General features: G+C 41.7%; 2 protein-coding genes across 2 annotated transcripts in view; both read left to right on the top strand.

The window, feature by feature from the left end:
* SELENOI (selenoprotein I) overlaps window positions 1–8,235 on the top strand; it is a 43,917-nt gene extending 35,682 nt beyond the window's left edge. Inside the window, exons 9-10 of the mRNA XM_081254990.1 lie at window positions 791–973; window positions 2,981–8,235. Coding sequence (XP_081111116.1) covers window positions 791–973; window positions 2,981–3,079 — 282 coding nt within the window. The 3' untranslated portion in view covers window positions 3,080–8,235. The remainder of the gene's footprint in view (window positions 1–790; window positions 974–2,980) is intronic.
* A 4,916-nt stretch (window positions 8,236–13,151) lies between these two features.
* The window catches only part of DRC1 (dynein regulatory complex subunit 1), a 53,762-nt gene continuing 46,388 nt past the window's right edge, over window positions 13,152–20,525 (top strand). Inside the window, exon 1 of the mRNA XM_081254064.1 lies at window positions 13,152–13,745. Coding sequence (XP_081110190.1) covers window positions 13,594–13,745 — 152 coding nt within the window. The 5' untranslated portion in view covers window positions 13,152–13,593. The remainder of the gene's footprint in view (window positions 13,746–20,525) is intronic.

The raw sequence follows: 20,525 nt of genomic DNA, 5'->3' as shown, positions 1-20,525 counted from the left end.
CTGATTTTTAAATTAATAACATAGAATAAAAAACTTTGTAATAAATACTACGTACGTTAAAAAATCCCTTTCTCTGCTCTGGCCCAGCAAGAGGGAAGACAGGGAGGAAAGATCAGGAGGACTTGAGAAAAGACCCTGTTAGTCCTGACAGCCAGGAAGCCTGTGCTCTAGCTCAGGCCAGGTCCTTAATAAGTTTTTATTTTTTAACTTAGCCACTGAGTTTATGTTTCCATGTGTATAACTTGCGTTTACTATCCCAAGTCATACTGGTTTCATAGGGTTTAAAGATCTGAAAACATTAATGCATTGTATAAAATGTATCTCTGAAGGAATAAAACTATATTTGAGTAAGGTGTTGAAAGTAAAGAGAGCCAAAGAGGTTTTGAGGTGTTGTATGATAACATGACTTGATTGGAGGTAGCATCTCCTCATCACCATGAAGAAATTTAGTTGTGTGGTGCTGTGGGAGGGTGTTCTGAGAAAAGTGTTGTCGTATATCATAGAATCTTAAAATTGGGAGAAATTTCTTTTATCCAAACTGTTACCCAGTAGAAGAATGCCTTCTGTAGCACCCTTATTAAATTATCTTCCAGTGTCTTCTGACACACGGTCTGAGGGTCCACGGGTTTGGAGGTTGGGGTAGAGGTCCAGTTGGGCTCCTGAGCAGTTGAGAATTACTGAACTTGATAATAATGTAATGTACAGGTACTTGAATGCTTTTTAAATGTTGGAGTGACTCGTGCTTTGCTAATTAAATTTTCATTCTCTCTTTTTTTTTAATAACTTCAAGTGTCAGCTGATTGTTTGTCAGATGAGCAGTACCCGGTGCCCAACTTTGAATTGGTTTCTGGTTCCTCTCTTCTTGGTTGTCATAGTGGTAAATGTAGGAGTAGCCTCTTACATTGAGAGCATTCTCCTGTTTACATTAACAACTGCTTTCACTCTGGCCCACATCCATTATGGAGTACGAGTGGTGAGTAATCTAGAGCAAAATTGGTTCCATTTGATTCTTAAATAGTGGAATGGAGGTGAGGGAGAATTTCAGAAGAAACTTGCTTAATATAGTAGCTGGAAGAATTTTGGGATATTCTCTAAATTTTGGATAATATCCAGGTGCGTGATGCCATATATCATTTCTGTAATGAATATGTCGTAGTAACTACAAATAATTTCAAAGCTAGATTATTATTGTGAGGAATTAGTTCTTGTTTATAAGTGAGAAGAAATGTAAACCATTTTCTTGGTAAAGAATTATAAACTCTTTTGTGCTTTTAATTATATATAGGACAAAATCATTTATTTGTTGTTTATCTATTTCTATGCTTGCCTCTTTAGCTTCAGGGGCATTTTTATAAGGGGAAATAAAGAAGAGAGTAGATTTAAGAAGTATTCTGCAAACCTTAATATTCTCTTCTAAAATAAGAAACGGGTTTCAGGACAAATGGACTAAGATCGGTATAATAAAATGAAAATCAGAACTCTGCAGTTTAGTTTCTTTTTCCTCACACTGTAACATTCTTTTCTAATTATTTTGCATATCTTAGCATGGTCTCATAACTATGATTTTGAATTGTTGTACAATATTCCATTGAGGAGATTACTTAATAATTATCAGTTTACTTAACCATGACTCAGTTATTTTAATCATTTAGGTTGTTTCCAGATTTTCACTATTATAAATAAAGTTGAAGTGAACTATCTGGAATAATATTTTTTTCCTTCATTTGCTTTTTTCTGAGGATAATTTCATAGCAATCGGGTCATGTGATAGGGTATTCATATTTCTGTGGCTTTAAAAATACTTCTATTTGGTATGTTTGTTTTGGAAGGAACCCTGCTGTGAATCAGTTTGAGAAGCAAAATGCCTTTACTTCTGTATTGTCAGACGTATTTTTAAAACGGGGGCACCCGTCATGCTTGATAACAACTTCTTATACCTTGCATATGTTTCTCCCCAAAGTAGCCCACATTTGTTGGAACAAAATAGATAAAAGAAACCATGATAAGTCTATGAATTGTGACATGAAGACATAATCATTTATGTTTCTGTTTGTGCAAGTTTAACGTTATATGCTTTGTATCAACGCTCTGAGGCCTTTCTTCTGATATTTCATCAGTCATATGCATGAAGTAGAGCACAGTAACCAGTGTCTTTCATAATTGTTTTAACTTATTATAACCCTCAGAAGCATATCTTTAGAAAACCATATACACACGCCAAACTAAACCATAACACATTTAAATTACAAAAGCAGTACATTTTCATTGTTAAAAATCTGGAAAATAAATATAAGCTCAAACTAACGGAAAAAAATTCCAGGAGCGTTTTTTTTTGGTCTGTCTTTCTGCTCTCTTAACACTTCTACAGCTTCTGACCAGAAGATAAAACTTGTTAGACCACACAGAAACATTCACTTGAACTATTGACATGTAAATATTAAGAAGAAAAATGGAAATAAGAAGGATTAAATAAACCATATTTGCTAACTGGCACATTACCTTGCTTTTGCCTACCCACTAGGGATACCCTAACTAATATGGCTTAAACTGTCAAAAATTTGCAGCTCTAGTTTTTTACTGTTTCATCCGATTAGGAATGATTACCTAGAAGTGTTACAAGAAGGGGGAACATTAACTCTAACTATATATGTAAATATTTGATCTGACAGATACTATACGTCAACCAACCCCATAAGTTTTCAGTAGATTTGAATGTAAGGCTGTGTGGTCTGCAGGGCTCAGGAAAGACTAGATTTTGGAGTTGGGCAGACCCAAGTTTAAGTCCTAACTCTCCCAGGGTAGTTGTAATGCTCATTTAGCCAGCTAGCTCTACAGCTATCCTAGTCCAGAAAAACCTCTTCATTTCTGATGATTTTTGCCATGCCAGTGAATTGTTGTCTCCAGAGGGTGAATTCTGTATGCTTTTTAAAAAAAAATTACGTACGTCTTTGTCATTGCCTCATGTTCTGGTTTTCTATAGGTAAAGCAGCTGAGCAGCCATTTTCAGATTTACCCCTTCTCACTGAGGAAACCAAACTCGGATTGACTAGGAACGGAAGAAAAGAATATTGGCCTGTAATCTACAGAAAGAAGTACTGTAAATAAGATGCTTGTAAATATTTCATCCATCACCATTGAACTAAATTGATCTGCTTAACAGACATGGGAACTCAGTGTATGTGGTACTTGGACAGCAGGAGTGATACATATGATCTGAACTTGTGGAATTTTGGACCTACTAACTCCCAGCTTCTTTTATTTTGTTTTTTATAAAGCCATGTGATGTCTTGGTTAAACATAATACACATTAGACCAGCAAAATGTTCCTAGTAATTTTAGCTTCAGGAGTCCATACTGTTTTGGTTTATACAGAGTTAAAGATGCCTTGGTTTTTATTTTTAAAACCCCCCAATTTGTTGAGGAACACTGATAACATTCAGAAGACCCAATATGTTTTCATATTTGGTAAGTAGTAGAAGGTCTTTAGCTATGGAAGCTCTCAATAGCCCAAATCCAACATAGGGAAAAGATAAGAGCAAGTCACCTTCAGCAAGAGATGCCAAATGATTACAAAACAATATACAGTTGCCAAATACTGGTTTCTCTTTCCCATGGAAATGCCTTTTGTCCTCATGTGGTAAGAGAGCTAAAATACATATATATATATTTAGATTCTCTAGTATTCTGGCTCTCTTTATTATGGAACGGATCTTGATAAATGGTTTAATTTTCTTTTAAAGAAAAATATTCTCTTGGGACTTAGTAGAGAATGGATTGTAATTATAGCTCACTCATTGGCATGGTTCATTGTTTAAATGTGGCATTTTTTTCCCCCTCAGCTGCAAGTTGCCGAGATTTGGTGCCTATGAACTATGATCATATGAATGCATGTGACAGTCCCAGTCTTACAATAATTACTGGTGAGGAACACAGATAAACTTCCTTATGAGAAAAATTTTCTTAGGAGTTAGGAATCTCATGAACCTCACTATGAAATTAGTTTTCTGATTTAATTTGTCCTTCCTCTCTCCCTCTGTCTTTTTCTGTGGAAGAGAGTGCTGTGTTTTTTATTTCATACAGGATAAAGAAATAGAAATTCTCTCTTCCCCAAGTTGCTCACTTCCCCACTTCAAGAAAATTTTTAATATATATGCCTTACTGAGTATGTGCTCTCTTTATGTGACTTGGAGTAATTTTTTAAGTTTACTGACAAACATAAAAATCTCTTTGACTTTAATATGGTTGTTTTATGATCACACCTTTTCGTGAATGTGGATATTCTATTTTTAAATTTTGTCTCCATTTAATTTGGTGGTGATGAAATTTACTGGCTGATTTTCTTTTATTTTCTACTGAATGAAGTTTGTGCTTGAATGAAGAGTGTATCTTAAACCCTTTTTTTTGGATGGATTGCACTTGGATAAAATAGGCACCACTGTGTTGATATGTAATTAAATCCATAATCATTATTTATCTGTGAATGTGACCATCGTCAAATTAAATTATAGTATATTCCTCTGTTGGATTTTAGTCTGCTGCTTTGTAAAAATAACTATGTAATTGATATTTCAGTTTTTGAATCTGTAAAGTCTAATCATTGTCATTCAGGTTATTAGAAACGAGGCATCAAGGAGCTAACACATGGTTCTGTACTCATTTTAAAAAATCGTGAAGGTTGAGGTGTATTTGGTGACTTTCTCTGAGACAAAAATGAACACTGAAAGTAGGTGAGAAATTGATGAAGGGAAATATGGGTAGTGATTTCATGTTTGCTAATAAATTGCCATCATGGAGGTCAGAGAATGAACTAGTTAAGTAAAAGTAACTATTTTTTGTATACCTTGTTCTGTGTCATCTGTAAAATTGAACTGGATAAAGTGTTAATTTGGGCCTGGAACAAAGCTTTGTTTTAAGGTTCTGAGCTAATCATTTTATTGTTTTGTTGACCTTGTATACAAAAATGAGGTTAATCTGTATTATAAAAGAACTGATAAATATTTATAAAATGACAGATGTGGACCACAGGCTTTCTTTACCATGTACAGTATAGTAAAAACAACAATAACAACAAAAAAAACCCCTTTACTTCTGGCATAGGGTCATGTCCTGTAATTTGGGGGCTGTTTTACCTCAAAGTGTGTTTCTGCTCTTTTTCTGTTGCATCAGGTTTATTTGAAAATTGTTTTGTGCCTATACGTTACATTTCCCAATGGTGGTTAAGAATTATGCTACAGTCAGTTTTATTGGCATCGTTTGATGAAAGATGGCTGTCAAGAAGATAAAGATGAAAAGTGAGTAATTAACTGTTTCCGAATACTGTGGACTTGTGAATCTTTAGTGTACTGTTGACTCTTTTTCTTGGTTTAGTCTGCTGTCTTGAAGTGCATCATGACAGCCCCCATTTGTTATGTAGTGATATAGCAGCCGAAGCAGGACTTCATTACAAAGAGCTCTTGTGACTTTACGTCATTGCCAATTACCATAACATTTCCGAAGTATAAAATATCTTTTAGGCTTATGCATGATATTTTGGAGTGCGTTCACACCCCAGCCTTTCTCCCAGCATACACACTGAGCTGCCTTTTGGGGAGCAGTGGCATGATTGGTCATACATGCATGTTTTCTGTACATTTCAGAATAGAGTGCCTTAGTCAGGCCAGAGGTTTGCTTTGTGTTTCTTCTGACCAAAATTACCTAGACCTGTAAGAAGTTTCTTTTCAGGTTATGGTATGAAAAATGTCCTTTATGCTTGTCTCCCCTATATTTGAGGGAGGCATGGATAGAAGAATCTTAAAAAATACCTGAGTATGTTAATGCTGCCTTTTATGATCCTTCAATAGCATTCATGATCCTAGTGTAACGTAGTTTAAAATTGCCACAGTTTAGCCAACATTCCTCCCTTAATGTGTAATAGACATAATTTATGGGTTCTAGTCTTAAGGGTAATAGAGTGAATAACTTTCACATAAAGAACTAAATGGTCTTCCCTGGCATTTTAATAATATCATGGTTAAATTACTTTTAATTGTAATTTTAAAAAGAAGTTTCAATGCTGCTTATGGCCTAGAATGTTATAGTACTATTACCAACATTTCATTTTTTTAAATATAGAGCTGTTGGGAAGAGGAGTGTATGTCTAGGGTTGCCCAAATTCTAAATAGTTACCAAAAAAATATTGGTCACGACCTAGAGCCTGGGCATTGGGGGAACATGCAAAGGAGAAAGCAGGCATAGTATCCACTTTAAGGGGAAGAAGAGATCACTTTAGTGCCCAATGATCCTACTGCAGTGCACAGTTTAAAATTGTCACAAGTTAGTCATTCCTCTACTAACTTAAAGTTCAAATGTGAATTTGAAAGACTCCTAAGTGTTCAGTTTTCAAAGAATTATTTTATTTTGTAGTCAGTCTAAAAACATTTGAAATGTACCTTGCTTTCCTAAGCAGACTTTGATTCTCTGAGTTCTGGAGGATCAAAAGATAATCTGAAGGTGTTTGAATCAAAGGCTACTCTTCCCCTTTATATTTTAGCAGGAAGCCTATTTGTAACTCGTCCTGTTCATTCTTCACCTGGGTTTTTAACTAGCCACTGTCTAGGACAGAGACGCCCACTTGCTCTGTCGCCCCTAGATCTCGCCACATTCACATCTCCTCGATTGCCTTATCTCTCTTGACTAGTCAAGGACTGGGAACATGCCAGAGGGAACAAAGTAAACCTGATGGACTAGAACATTTGATGTCGGGTCTCCAAATAAGCCAAAAACAGATACAGAAATCTTTGATCGTGTTGATTCTTATGTTCAGAATGGTCTTTATCTTGACCTCAGTTCTGGACTTGCCTGAGCACTCTGTAGGACATTTGTGAAGTCAGACTAGAATTTTCGTTGTCCTATGAGGTGTCCTTGTAAGGCAGCATGCCCATCCTTGAACACCCTGTGGGTGAATAACCTTAAGTGAGCTGCCGGTACTTGAACCTTCCAGGAAGAATTTTAACTCGTATATGCTGCATTTGAAGCACTTTGACATGTACATGGTAAGTGACAGTTTTAACAGTGAAATGGTGTTAAATTAATCACTGTGAAACTTGAAAGTGTGATGCCCTGTACCTTTTAGGAAGCTTAAGTAAATTTCTGATTTTCCTTTATTAATTATGTAACCCATGTGATTTGTGTCTTTTACTTTTCGTCTTTGACAGTGGTGCAGGTGACTGACTTATTGGCAGGCAGTTACTTCAGGGTATATGGTAAATCATGGTTGTCTAACTTTTCCAGAGAAAGTGGCAATGTGTTTACTTTTTCCTTTGTGGGAAGCCATGGGAATTGGATTTACTGGCTAATTTATTTCCAGGGTTTCTACAGTGCAAAATAAATGTAACCTTTTAAACATGCTAGTAATGCTTTCCTTTTTAATAAAAATGCAAGAGAGAGTAATCTAGCTGATTGACTGTTTTTAAGCAGAGACCTGCTCTTCTTATAGACAGATCTTAAATGAGCTAATATTTTGGGTAGCAAAAGAAGTTTTGCCATTTGTAGCCTTTTTCACAGGTGGCCTGAGTGAGGGGGTTGTGTTGCATTTGGTCAGAAAGGCCCGGTCCCCAGAATTGGCAAATGGCACATGGAGTGATTCTAGAATAATTTAACAAAGCCTTCTCGTGAGGAGGGTCCATTTGGACACAACAGAAGTATTGTCTCCCACAGGCCATTAACATTGTCTTGCTCTTCATAGAATCATTCTTAGAAAGCTAGGTTCAATCAGAGTTGTGTTATTTTGAAAGCATGTGAAATGGATAATGGCCATGGAGTACCTAATGCTACATTGTAGTTAGAGATTACATCTAGATTACATCTAGAGATGCAAGGAGTGGCTAAATGCTGTGGATGCCTTATGGCTCTTAGGCTAAGGGCTTCTCTTAAGAAGTTTCTATGGGTAATAATTAGAATAGGAATTGATTCTGGCTTTTTATCGAAACATAGACAATTTACCATGAATTCTAGATCCTGATATTCTTGAGAAGCACTTTTTAATCTCTGAAGAGTAAATTCTTGACCAGAAGCATGTTTAGTTTAGTACTTGATGTTACTAATCAGGTTATAGGAGGATCGTGTTTTATTTTACGAGATCTATGAATGCTGCATTATGAATCTGTTTGAATTACTGGTATCATTCAGTATCAGACTTAGTTTAATAAGTACGAATTAAGACTGCTCACAATATGAACATTTTTTTTTTTATTTTTTTTTTATTATTATTTTTTTTAATATGAACATTTTTTGTAGGTTATTTTGTTTATATAACTTACCGCATTAGAGCAGCCATTCAGGAGACAAAGACACAGCTACGTGTAATCATTTCCTCTTTCTGGAATGTGCCAAGAAAGCAGAATTCAGTATTAAACTCCAAACTTCAGTTTTGTTTTTTAAAGTAGCATTTCCTGTGGGTAAAGGAGAAGGCAGGGAACAACTGCTGAGGTGTAAACTCCCTGCTGCCTGCCTTCTCCCTTTCCCTTCCCATCGAACAGAATAGATTAAGTTTGTAGCCAGTTGTAGGAAATGAAATCGATACTTTTCTGAGTAAGGTTTCATGCCCTGTGACTAAGAATAGGCGGCAGGAATCCTGGTGGAATCAATTATTGATTTGTTTAGCTTGGTCCTGTTGCAGGTTGCTTTCTGTAGTATTCTGATTCCATCCCTTCTCAGGTACCTAGAAACAATACCACTTAAGTAACTGGAATGTGTTTGCTACAAGTGGAATATATTAGAGAAGATGAAAGGAGTGCAAAGTCTTAGTTTCCCTTTCCAGTAGTTTAATTGAACATGTTAGTAACTGGTCTGTCTAGCTCTTGCTGTGTTCATAGCAAATAATGTAGCATTTATTTTATCTGGTTATGTGTGGTGTGTGTATATATGCATATTTAATATGTACACATATTCTCTGTGCACATATATGTATGATATATTCGTATATACATGCAGTCTACTCTTGATTATCAGCAAGATGGTAAGCCTTTACTAGACTGTTTCTTCATGTTGGCTAAATCTGCATGTAGCCCATAACTCTGTGAAGCCTCTTCCTTTTCTGGAGCCATAGTCTTTCCTACTTTCCATTCATCTCAGTCCCCAAGAAAGGCCCTTGACATATGTCACTTTCCCCTTCCCTTTCAGCAGGGATTGTGTGAGCCAGAAAACTTTTGAGAAAGATGGTTGCTTCCACTGGAGTTGAGGCTTCTGGGTCTGAATGATGATGGGGCCCATTCCTGGCCAGGAGGCAGCCCCTGGAGCAGTTGTACTCTTGGGCTTGATGGGGGGAAAAATCTAGCTCTTACGGGAAATGGGGCTTCACAATTTGCTTAAATTCCTTAGCTGGAATGTTGTGAAGTCTTAGATAATTCGATGTGCGAATAGAGTACAACTGTGCATTTCACCATTAGTATTGTGTCATCGGTGATCCTGTTGCTAGCCCAGATAATCAAGACCTTGACTGTTTCTTGCCACTGGATTCTGGAAGCCTTTCCCTTTCAACTGGATTTGTGTTTATTTCTGCTGCTGTGAAACACAAAGTAATGCAGTAGGTTTTAACTTAAAATTGTTTAATTCTGTTACTGATAAATATTTATTGTAATAAAAGTAAAGAGAAAATGATTTTTTAAATCTTCTTAATTGTTTTCAGATTGTCTTCTTTGTTTTTCCTTGGTAGGTGCAAAAGGGGAGGGGAGCTATGGGGAGAAAAATAATGTCCAGTCACTTGTCTCAGAGAATCATTGGTTAATTTAGAGCAAAACATTAAAAGGTTTCGTTTTGTTTTGTTTGATCAGCTCCTGGGTGTCCTATAGTCCTGTGACTTCTTTCAGAGAGCAGAGTACTAGGAAGATGGCAGTAACAGCTTTTCATAATGTACTGCTCTTGACTCTCCCAGAACTGGGTATCGGGCAATATTTATTGTTCTCACAACTGGATCACACTTATATTAGCTTGTAAGGTGGTTGTTTCATACTCAAAAACATCTTCCCATAGAAAGAGTGTTAATGTATGCTGTTAATTTTCCAGGCTAATTCCACAAGAACTTAATAACCCACACTTAATACACCTAAACTTTAGTATATGAGCAAACCATAAGCTCTTATAAAAACTCATATTTTCTAACATGGCTTCTGAGGAGAATATTTCCTGTTTTTTTAACATCAGAATTGATCTCCCAGTTCTGGCAGTGGGCATTTAAAATTTTTTTCTGTAACAGGTTTAAAGAAGGTGAGGGAGGAAATGTCCCATATTTTAACCCAGGCTAATTCTCTGGCTTATGTGCTCTTAATCCGCTGCTCTCCGAACTTCTTGGACTTCTTGGTCGCAGTAGCAGTTATCCCCTCCCTTCTAAATGCAAACCTCAGACGCCTAGCACCGGCCTGACACTCAGCAGGGGTAACCAGCTTGGGTTTAGTTACCGATAAACTTCAAAAATTACTGATGTAATTTTGGCCCCATGGGGCTATAGCCTAGACCTATTATCTCTCAAGGATAATTCTTTTTTTTTTTTTTTTTTTTTGCGGTACGCGGGCCTCTCACTGTTGTGGCCTCTCCCGTTGTGGAGCACAGGCTCCGGATGCGCAGGCTCAGCGGCCATGGCTCACGGGCCCAGCCGCTCCGCGGCATGTGGGATCCTCCCGGACCGGGGCACGAACCCGCGTCCCCTGCATCGGCAGGCGGACTCTCAACCACTGCGCCACCAGGGAAGCCCAAGGATAATTCTTTTAAGTGGGATTGCCTACTCAGTGCATATGCTTATTTAAACTATTGCGACTGGCAAACTGTCTTTTTAAAAGGTGTCTTTCCAGCAGTGAATGGGAGTGTCTTTTCCCCACACCTATGAAAAAGGTTTGTTATTTATATAATGGAGGCTGTCTGAGACAGCAGCGAAGACCTCCCGGCTGGCCGGGGAGTGTCTGGAGAGAGCCAGGAAAGGAGGCTGGCCTGGGGAGTATTAGGGTTGGGAGGTAGGGCCAGGATGAGGGTACCCAGCACACACAGTAAGAACCTCCCACCAGAGGAGAGAGCACCCAGGGTTTGTTTGTTTTTTTTTTTTTTTTTAAGTCAGCTGCCCAGATGTGGAGCAAAGGGGAAGAAAGGCATGAGGCTTAAAAAGCTCAAACAGCAGAAAAGGGAGTCAGATTCCTTATCACAAAAAAATGTCTGGCTTTAGGCCAAGCAGCTTATTGATCGCTCTTTATGAGTCTTTATGGTACCTTTGCTCTCTCTCCCATCTCTGGTGTGACACCCTATTCCCACTGACTTTCTCGTGGTATCCTACTCCCAGCCGTAGACAGGCACACACGCATGTACCTGTGTCTCTTCTCACAGGTGGTGGAGACATGAGCCAGGACCTAGAGGAGTTAGGGGTCCGAACTATATCTTGCCCCTGATTCCTCAGCCCCTAGGGAAGGTTAAAGCTGGAGGTCACAACTAAAGGAGAGAGAGATTGAGGCCCGAAGAAAACTCGTTCCCCTCCCCCGCCCTCCAGACTCCTCAGCCCAGCTAGATATGGGACAAGGATCCAGGCAGGTGTTGGGCTCTTGACTGCTCCAAGATTTTGGCACTCCTAAATCTCCCTACCACTTGTATACTTGGAAAAATTAATTGAAAATTCCGATCCCACCTCCAGCCCCGCCCTCCCCCCCACCGTGCCCCGCCCCCAGTCAGACCGACCACAAACCACCACAGCCTCCCCAGGACTCTCCGCGCTGCTGGTGACCGGGGGCCGTGGCCATGGCTGCTTTTGCTCTGGGCGCCCGGATCTGGGACCGCCGCCGCTGCCGGAACAGAGACGCAGGGAATCCACTCCACAGCAATGCCCTATACCAGCCCCGGAGGGCCCCAAGGAAGAGTGAGGCATGGCCTGTGGAGGGGAAGGTGCTGGACATCCCCAGCAAGAATCAGAAGGGCCAAAGCTTCTATTCGATCTCTTTCCCCCGGCTCCCCACCCCCAAGCGGCATCTGGCTCCCAAATCTTGCCCCAGCCCCAGGCCCAGTCACCCCATCTCTGCAGTTGGAGTCCCTCCTGGACCAGGCTCCTCTGGGCAGCCAAGGCCAAGAGGGTTCCTTGAAGTGGGGAGAGGAATCAGAACCCCCAGAGACCCAAAGGAGGTCCCCCCCCAGCGGCTACGTAAAGATGTGACTTATTCCAAGAGCATCACGGAGTCCAGCAGTTCATCCTGAGACCACCCCCCCCCTCGTTTCTATGAGGCTGGACCTCTCCCTTGCCCCCAGAACACCCAGTAAAGGCTCATGAAGAAAGCAAAAAAGAAGAAAACTCCATTTGCCTCTGGGTAGGTCTTATTCACAACGCGGTTATCTTCTTTGGCCTCACAATTGCCTGTGATTTGAGTAGGCAGGCAGTATAGCTGAGAAAACGGTCAAGGAGTTGTGGCATACCTAAGGTTGCAGGGTCGGTCTAGGATTAGGACCTGCATTTTCTTACTACTCCAGTGCCCTTTCCCGAGTTAACCTCAGGCCAGTGGGATAGGGTTCTGCCAAATGTTATCCAGCTTGTTTTCGAAAGGATTTTAATTCTCAGTAAGAACACTGAATTTTTCGTTGGCAATGCGACACACACACAAAAACGCCCAGGAAATAGTGCCTCTCAAGGGACTCCTCAAAAGTCTAATTGTGCTTCTGTGCTCTTAACTTTCACTTCCCCCTACCCCTGCATTCCGTACCATTTTCCTCTTTCTGTAAGTATGGGATTGCAGGTGGTGATGGTGGGATTGTCCTAGGTTTCAGCCCCACTGAAAACCGCTACAGAAGACAATTCCTTGATGGATACATTCTAGAGAACATAGGGGCCGAATGCACAAAGTATCAATAGGAGCTCAAAAATGAATGGACGACGCGTAGATGGATACAGTATACTTTAGTTCAAACTTTCCGAGCGATCGTACTATTCTATCCGCTCCATGAGGAAAGGACAACGCTTGTATCCTCAGCGCTAGCACAGTGATTGGCATAGAGTAGGCACTCGATTATATTTGATGAATATGATTTTGAGGAATATTTATTTGATGAGTGAAGAATCAATCATCAGGGGCTTCCCTGGTGGCGCAGTGGTTGAGAGTCCACCTGCCGATGCAGGGGACACGGGTTCGTGCCCCGGTCTGGGAAGATCCCACATGCCGCGGAGCGGCTGGGCCCGTGAGCCATGGCCGCTGAGCCTGCGTGTCCGGAGCCTGTGCTCCGCAAGGGGAGAGGCCACAACAGTGAGGGGCCCGCCTACCGCAAAAAAAAAAAAAAAAAAATCAATCATCAGGGTCAGTAAGTGACGAATCACAACTTGGTGCAGCTCTTAAATCTTCCAGCCTCCGTTAATACCCCCGGGCCTTCGTGGGGATTACCCTAATTGCAGGAGAAAGGAATAAATCCCCAAGCTGGGATATAGCTTTCAGAACACCAGTGGGCGGAGCCTGAGGGGATGCGCGCGCAACCACGCCAGATGCGGATTAGGTGACTGTTTTTCCCTGGCAACGGCTTGTCAGCAACGGCTTGTTGATAGCAGCAAGGCGGTAGTCCGGCGGTGGTCCAGGCAGAGCTGCCTGGGGGCGGGAGGCACCTGCCATGAATCCGCCGCGATCCCTGAGGGTCCTGGAGGAGAAGGAGAAGCATTTAGCCACTCCGATTCTCGGACCCTCGATACATTCTGATAACCCTCAGGAGCGGATCCAGGCCCGGCGCCTCCGCATCGCGGCGCGCCTGGAAGCTCGGAGGCGGTGAGCTGGGTTTGGGCGGGTCCCGCCAAGGAGCGCCCAGGGTGCGGTGACGCGGTGCGGGGATGAGGGGGTGGCTTCTCCGGGCCGGAGCCCCTGCGGTGAGGGGGCGGCGTGCCCTACGTGTGAGCCGGCCTTGTTTCTTGATGAGATAGAAAACATTTCTACCAGAAGGTTCAAACAAAGCATGGGATATTAAAACATTGAACACACTAGTAAAGTCAAAGACGGAAATCATAATCCCTCCGGCATGTTCATTGAGAGCCTGCTGCGCCAGGCATTGTGGGCCATACGCTGAAGAGGCGGCCTCCATGACCTGCCCGCCGAGGTCTTTCTTTCCTCCGTGCCTCCCAGCCTGCCTTCCTTCCACAAGTAGTTATGGAGTGGACCTCGGCTATCACTTCTGCTGGTCTCAGTGGCTTATCTGGGTGTGTGACACAAACCCCTTTTCCTGCAGGCTCTGAGGCTGATAAACCACACCGTTCTCAGGCCGGGGTTGCCGCACCTGTCCATGCACAGACGGAGTGGCCTTGTCTTAAGGGGGTACAAAGGGGAACCTGCGTGACCCCCTGAACGCCCTCTCAGTGTGACAGCACTTATACCTTGTCCTGCTGGTCAGGGTCAGCTGCCCTGCCAAGATGGTGCTTCTCTTCTTGTCTGCTGGCCTTTGGACACAAGGGCCCTAAAGTGATGTGGCTGGGTTCCAATAAAACTTTACTAAAGAACACTGAAATCTGAATTTCATATAATGTTCATGTGTCACAAAATATCCCTCATATTTAGATCTTTTTTTCTAAATTAATAAATTCCATAGTTTAGAGCAGTGTTAGGTTCACGGAAAAATTGAGTGGAAGTACAGAGACTTCCCATATACCCCCAGCCCTACACATGTATAACCGCCTCCACTATCAACCTTCCCCACCAGAGTGGTACATTTGCTACAACTGATGGATCTTGATAGATATATAATGACATGTTTCCACCATTACAGTATTGTACAGAATAGTTTCAGTGCCCTAGAAATCCTCTGCGCTCCGCCTATTCCTCTTGATCTTAAAAAAAATTTTTTTTGAAAATGTAAAAATCATTCTTCACTTGTGAGCCCTACAAAAACAGATGGGTCAGATTTGACCCATAGGCCAATGTGTGCCAACCCTGATGTATGGATCAATGTGATGTTCTGTGGGATATTCAGATGGTCCTGATCTATTCCGACTATATTTTGACAGATCAGGAGAGTGAACATGGCTCTGTGAGTGAGAGGCCTATGTGAGTATACATTATCTGTTCCATGTAAATGTGAACTTCCTGATCCTTTTTCCTGATTGAGGTAGAAAATAATGCATTTGGCCCAATCAGTGGCTACATTCCATGTCCCTAAGGCCACAGTAACCTGCTCTAGCAAAGACACCCGACCTGCATGTCAGCTGCAATTAGGACTGCTGCTTGGTTGAGCTTGCAGTAATTGACAGTTATTATCTTGGATCCATCCAGTTTTTGCAGGGACCAGACCAGTGAATTAAATGGAGATTTGATAGGCACCACCACTCCCAAATCCTTGAGATCCCTAAGGGTGACACTAATCCCCACCATCTCCCCCTGTTGACAATAGTGCTTTTTTAGGCACTCGGGTGAAGTTTCGGAGTGTCCATTTGACCTTCCACATGGTGATAGCTCTTACCCACAGGCCAAGGACCTAGTGTGAGAATTTCTCAAATTTCTAAGTATGTTAAGATCACTCTGGTTGCTCTTTGGGGAATGGTTTGGAGGAGCCAGAAGTGAAAGGAAGGAGTCCAGTTAGGAAGCAGTTGTATTTGTCCAGGTGAGAGATGAAGTTGGTCTGAACTAGTTAGCGGCAGTGGTTTGGAGATAAAGCAGATGCACTCCAGACATATTTTGGAATTGAAATTGACTGGATTTACTGATTGATTGGACATGCTGATGAAACGCAGGGGAAAAGCTAGAATGGCTTGAACAGCTGGGTAGATAGATGGTAGTACCTTTTATTGAGATGGTAAAGACAGTGATGGGGGCAGTAAGGCAGGAGTTGAAAATCAAAGGTTTGGTTTTGTCCATACTAAGGGAAGTCGAATTTTGTAAGACATTAAAATTGAGATGTCCACTAGGCAGTTGGGTATGGGTCTTAGACTCAGAAGAGATCTGGATTAGAGGGACCAGTACAAAGAGTCAGCAGCATTATGATTGTATTTTAAACCATAGGAATGAATTAAATTACACTGGGAAAGAGGATTAGAAAGGGATGAGAAAAGTGTTCATGGCTAAGTCCTAAGAAAGCCCAGCATTTAGAAGTTGATGGAAGAGGAAACGCTGACAAGGAGAATAAGATAGAATGGCCAGGGTTTCCCTGGTGGCACAGTGGTTGAGAGTCCGCCTGCCGATGCAGGGGACATGGGTTCGTGCCTCGGTCCGGGAAGATCCCACATGCTGCGGAGCGGCTGGGCCCATGAGCCATGGCCGCTGGGCCTGCGTGTCCAGAGCCTGTGCTCCATGGCGGGAGAGGCCGCATCAGTGAGAGACCCACGTACCGCACACACACACACAAAAGAATGGCCAGTCGAGGCTGGTAGAAAAACAAATAAGTGAGGTGCAGTAGCATACCTAATGAATTTGACGCCTGGAGCAGATAATTTCTAACACACAGATAATAACAATAGCCTGAAAAGAAAAGCAGACAATGAACATTTTCTTTTATTGAACTTTGTTATATTACCATGCCGGTAATTTTTTTAAAAATAAAAATAAAATTTACAATACAAAATGAGAAAGAAGTAATGGATGAATACTTTTATATATGTTTTTAAAAATTATTTATTTATTTTTGGCTGCGTTGGGTCTTCATTGCGGTGCGCAGGCTTCTCATTGTGGTGACTTCTCTTGTTGTGGATCTCGGGCTCTAGGCGCGCGGGCTTCAGTAGTTGTGGCTCACAGGCTCTAGAGTGCAGGCTCAGTAGTTGTGGCGCACAGGCTTAGTTGCTCCGTGGCATGTGGGATCATCCCGGACCAGGGCTCGAACCCGTGTCCCCTGCATTGGCAGGTGGATTCTTAACCACTGCGCCACCAGGGAAGTCCCAATGAATACTTTTAAATTACATGTGGGGAATTCCCTGGTGGTCCAGTGGTTAAGACTGCGCTTTCACTGCCGAGGGCCTGGGTTCGATCCCTGGTTGGGGAACTAAGATCCCACAACGTGGCCAAAAGAAAAATTCCATGTGTTTTGGGGAAAAAAAGGAAGAAAAAAGCATATGAAGAAATGTTCCCAAAGGAGTGAATTCGCAAGACTTAGAGAACGAGTTGTGGATAGAATGACAGAATAGAGGTAACTCAGGTTCCGTTTCTTCATGTTTCTAATAACTTGGCTAGTGTTGTTTATGTCAAATCCCTAATCTGCTGGGATATAGAGTAGCTGGGGGGTTGTGGACGTGCCCTGCGCTGAAGTGAGCTGGGACAGTTCTGAACCATTTCAAATGTGCTCTCAAAACACATGTGTGTAGCTGAGTCTGTGTGTCAGAGACCAACTGTATAATTGCAAGTTCTACAAATTAACTTCCTTCTTCAAGGATAAGAAATAGAAAGGTGCTATACTGACGCTTACATATATATTATTAAAAAACAATAGTAGGGATTTCCCTGGTGGCACAGTGGTTAAGAATCCGCCTGCCAATGCAGGGGACACGGGTTCAATCCCTGGTCCGCGATGATCCCACATGCAGCAGAGCAGCTAAGCCCGTGTGCCACAACTACTGGGCCTGTGCTCTAGAGCCCACTTGCTGCAACTACTGAGCCCACATGCCACAACTACTGAAGCCCGCACTTCTAAAGCCTGTGCCCTGCAACAAGAGAAGCCACTGCTCGCTGCAACTAGAGAAAGCCCGAATGCAGCAACTAAGACCCAACGCAGCCAAAAATAAATAAAAAAAAATTTTAAACCCACATAAATTAAAAAAAAAAAAAAGATTTAAAAATCAACAGTACTGCAGCAATTTTTTGGAACTTAGATTAACAAAAGATTTTTCAGAAAGGAGTGTTTTATGAATTGTTTTGTTGCTGGCACAGGGTGATAATAAAAAACAGACTGACTTTAGTCAGTTGTGTTGTTTTAAAATTAGCCTTGGGCTCCTTGATTGCCTATGGTGCCCACTGCCCTAACTGCCTAGGCCTTGGTGGGTCATTGAGGTGTAGTTTTAGAGGGGAAGCTGTTAACAGAATTAAATGTCATATGAAGATAAAGAATAAGATTAATGGCTAAAGTACCCCAAACTCTCAATCTCTAGTTTTTCAGTTGACATTTCAAATTCCTGAGAGATGTCACTTCTGAGTCAAGACGGTGGATAGAACACATGCATTTACCTAGGATCTCTATCAAAAATGAGATCTCTCCTGTGCTCCGCAACAGGAGAGGCCACAACAGTGAGAGCCCCGCGTACCGCAAAAAAAAAAAAAAAAAGAGAGAGAGATTTAAAGGGATTAAGTAAAAACCCACAAAGTCAAGCAAAACAGGGGGACTCAATAGCAACAACATTTTGGAAGCTGGGACGTATATAGACAGATGGTAAATGGCTTAGCAGATTCAAGAATATGGAAATATAAACTAGTAGTGAGGAAAGCTGAGAGCCCCCTTGATTTCCTCTGCAATAAATCTCCAAAAGGCAGCATCAGGTTTATCTGGATAGGGGTGAAGAGGGAACTAAAATAAGGAGAATTGGTTGGAAAATTAATAGATGTCAAGAACCTTTCTCTCACTTTGCACAGTTGACCGGAGGTTTGGAGAAAGTAAAATGGAGGATGAGTGGTTTGGGGGATGCTGGACAGAGAGGAGGCAAGGACATGGTACTAAAAGCAAGGGGATTCCACGGACACGTGCACACTGGAGCTGAGCGCCTCCCCCTCCCCCTTCCTGGAATGCTGGCAGGACCTGCCTGTTGCAGGCAGGAGACTGGAGAAATCTCTCTGCAGAATCTGACCGGCCCAGAAAGAGGGACTTAACGACGCTGAAATCAGGTTTGCCCAGGAAATGGTTCAGTAGATTGTCCTGCACTGAAGTTCACAGCTATTATACCGCACCCTTGCACTCAGCACTTTCATAAGCTTTTTCGTCTTAGCATGGAAAGGTAGCCAAGAATTTCGAGACGTCTGAAGAAAGTCTTTAAGGTGAAAGGTAGACACCAAAATGAATAAACAGAAAAAAGCAACTTAGAGGAAATTGAGACCATGTAGGAAGAAAACAACAAAACACAACGAAAAGACTGTCTTTAAGTACACTTGAAACTTATATAATGTTATATACCAATTTTACTTCAATTAAAAAGGGACTTCTGTGGCAGTCCAGTGGTTAAGACTCCATGCTTCCAACGCAGGGTTCGATCCCCGGTCAGTGAACTAAGATCTCGCATGCTGTGCAGCACGGCCAAAAAATTAAAAAGAAAAGAAAAGAAAGAAGAAAGGAAAAAATGACTGTCATTAAGATCCTCAGAAGGAGATATACAGATCGCCAACAAACACATGAAAGAATGCTCAACATTGCTAATCATTAGAGAAATGCAAATCAAAACTACAAAGAGGTATCACCTCACACCAGTCAGAATGGCTGTCATCAAAAAATCTACAAACAATAAATGCTGGAGAGGGTGTGGAGAAATGGGAACCCTCTTGCACCGTTGGTGGGAATGTAAATTGATACAACCACTATGGAGAACAGTATGGAGGTTCCTTAAAAAACTAAAAATAGAACTACCATACAACCCAGCAATCCCACTACTGGGCATATACCCTGAGAAAACCATAATTCAAAAAGAGTCATGCACCACAAAGTTCATTGCAGCTCTATTTACAATAGCCAGGACATGGAAGCAACCTAAATGTCCATCGACAGATGAATGGATAAAGAAGATGTGGCCCATATGTACAATGGAATATTACTCAGCCATAAAAAGAAATGAAATTGAGTTATTTGTAGTGAGGTGGATGGATCTAGAGTCTGTCATACAGAGTGAAGTAAGTCAGAAAGAGGAAAACAAATACTGTATGCTAACACATATATATGGAATCTAAAAAAAAAAAAAAATGGCTCTGAAGAACCTAGGGGCAGGACAGGAATAAAGATGCCGGTGTAGATAATGGACTTGAGGACACGGGGAGGGGGAAGGGTAAGCTGGGACAAAGTGAGAGAGTGGCATTGACATATATACACTACCAAATGTGAAATAGATAGCTAGTGGGAAGCAGCTGCATAGCACAGGGAGATCAACTTGGTGCTTTGTGACCACTTAGAGGGGTGGGACAGGGAAGGTGGGAGGGAGACGCAAGAGGGAGGGGATATGGGAATATATGTATACATATAGCTGATTCACTTTGTTAACACAACAATGTAAAGCAAGTATACTCCAATAAAGATGTTAAAAAAAAAAAAAGAATCTGCCTGTTAATGCAGTAGACACGGGTTCGATCCCTGGTCTGGGAAGATCCCACATGCCGTGGAGCAAGTAAGCCTGTGCGCCACAACTACTGAGCCTGTGCTCTAGAACCCATGCACCACAACTACTGAAGCCTATGCACCTAGAGCCCGTGCTCCGCAACAAGAGAAGCCACCACAATGAGAAGCCCGCACACCGCAATGAAGACCCAACGCAGCCAAAAATAAATAAAACTTAAAAAAAAGAAGGATCCTCAGAGAAAAAAGAAAAGATAATTGCAAACGTGAAACAAGAATAGGATGCTATTAAAATAATCTAGAGATCAAAACAGAGCTCTTGGAAATTAAAAATA

The sequence above is a fragment of the Mesoplodon bidens genome, assembly GCF_964165515.1.
Source record: "Mesoplodon bidens genome assembly, chromosome: 14".
Taxonomy (NCBI): Eukaryota; Metazoa; Chordata; class Mammalia; order Artiodactyla; family Ziphiidae; genus Mesoplodon; species Mesoplodon bidens.
This window is presented reverse-complemented; position numbering and strand designations above follow the sequence as displayed.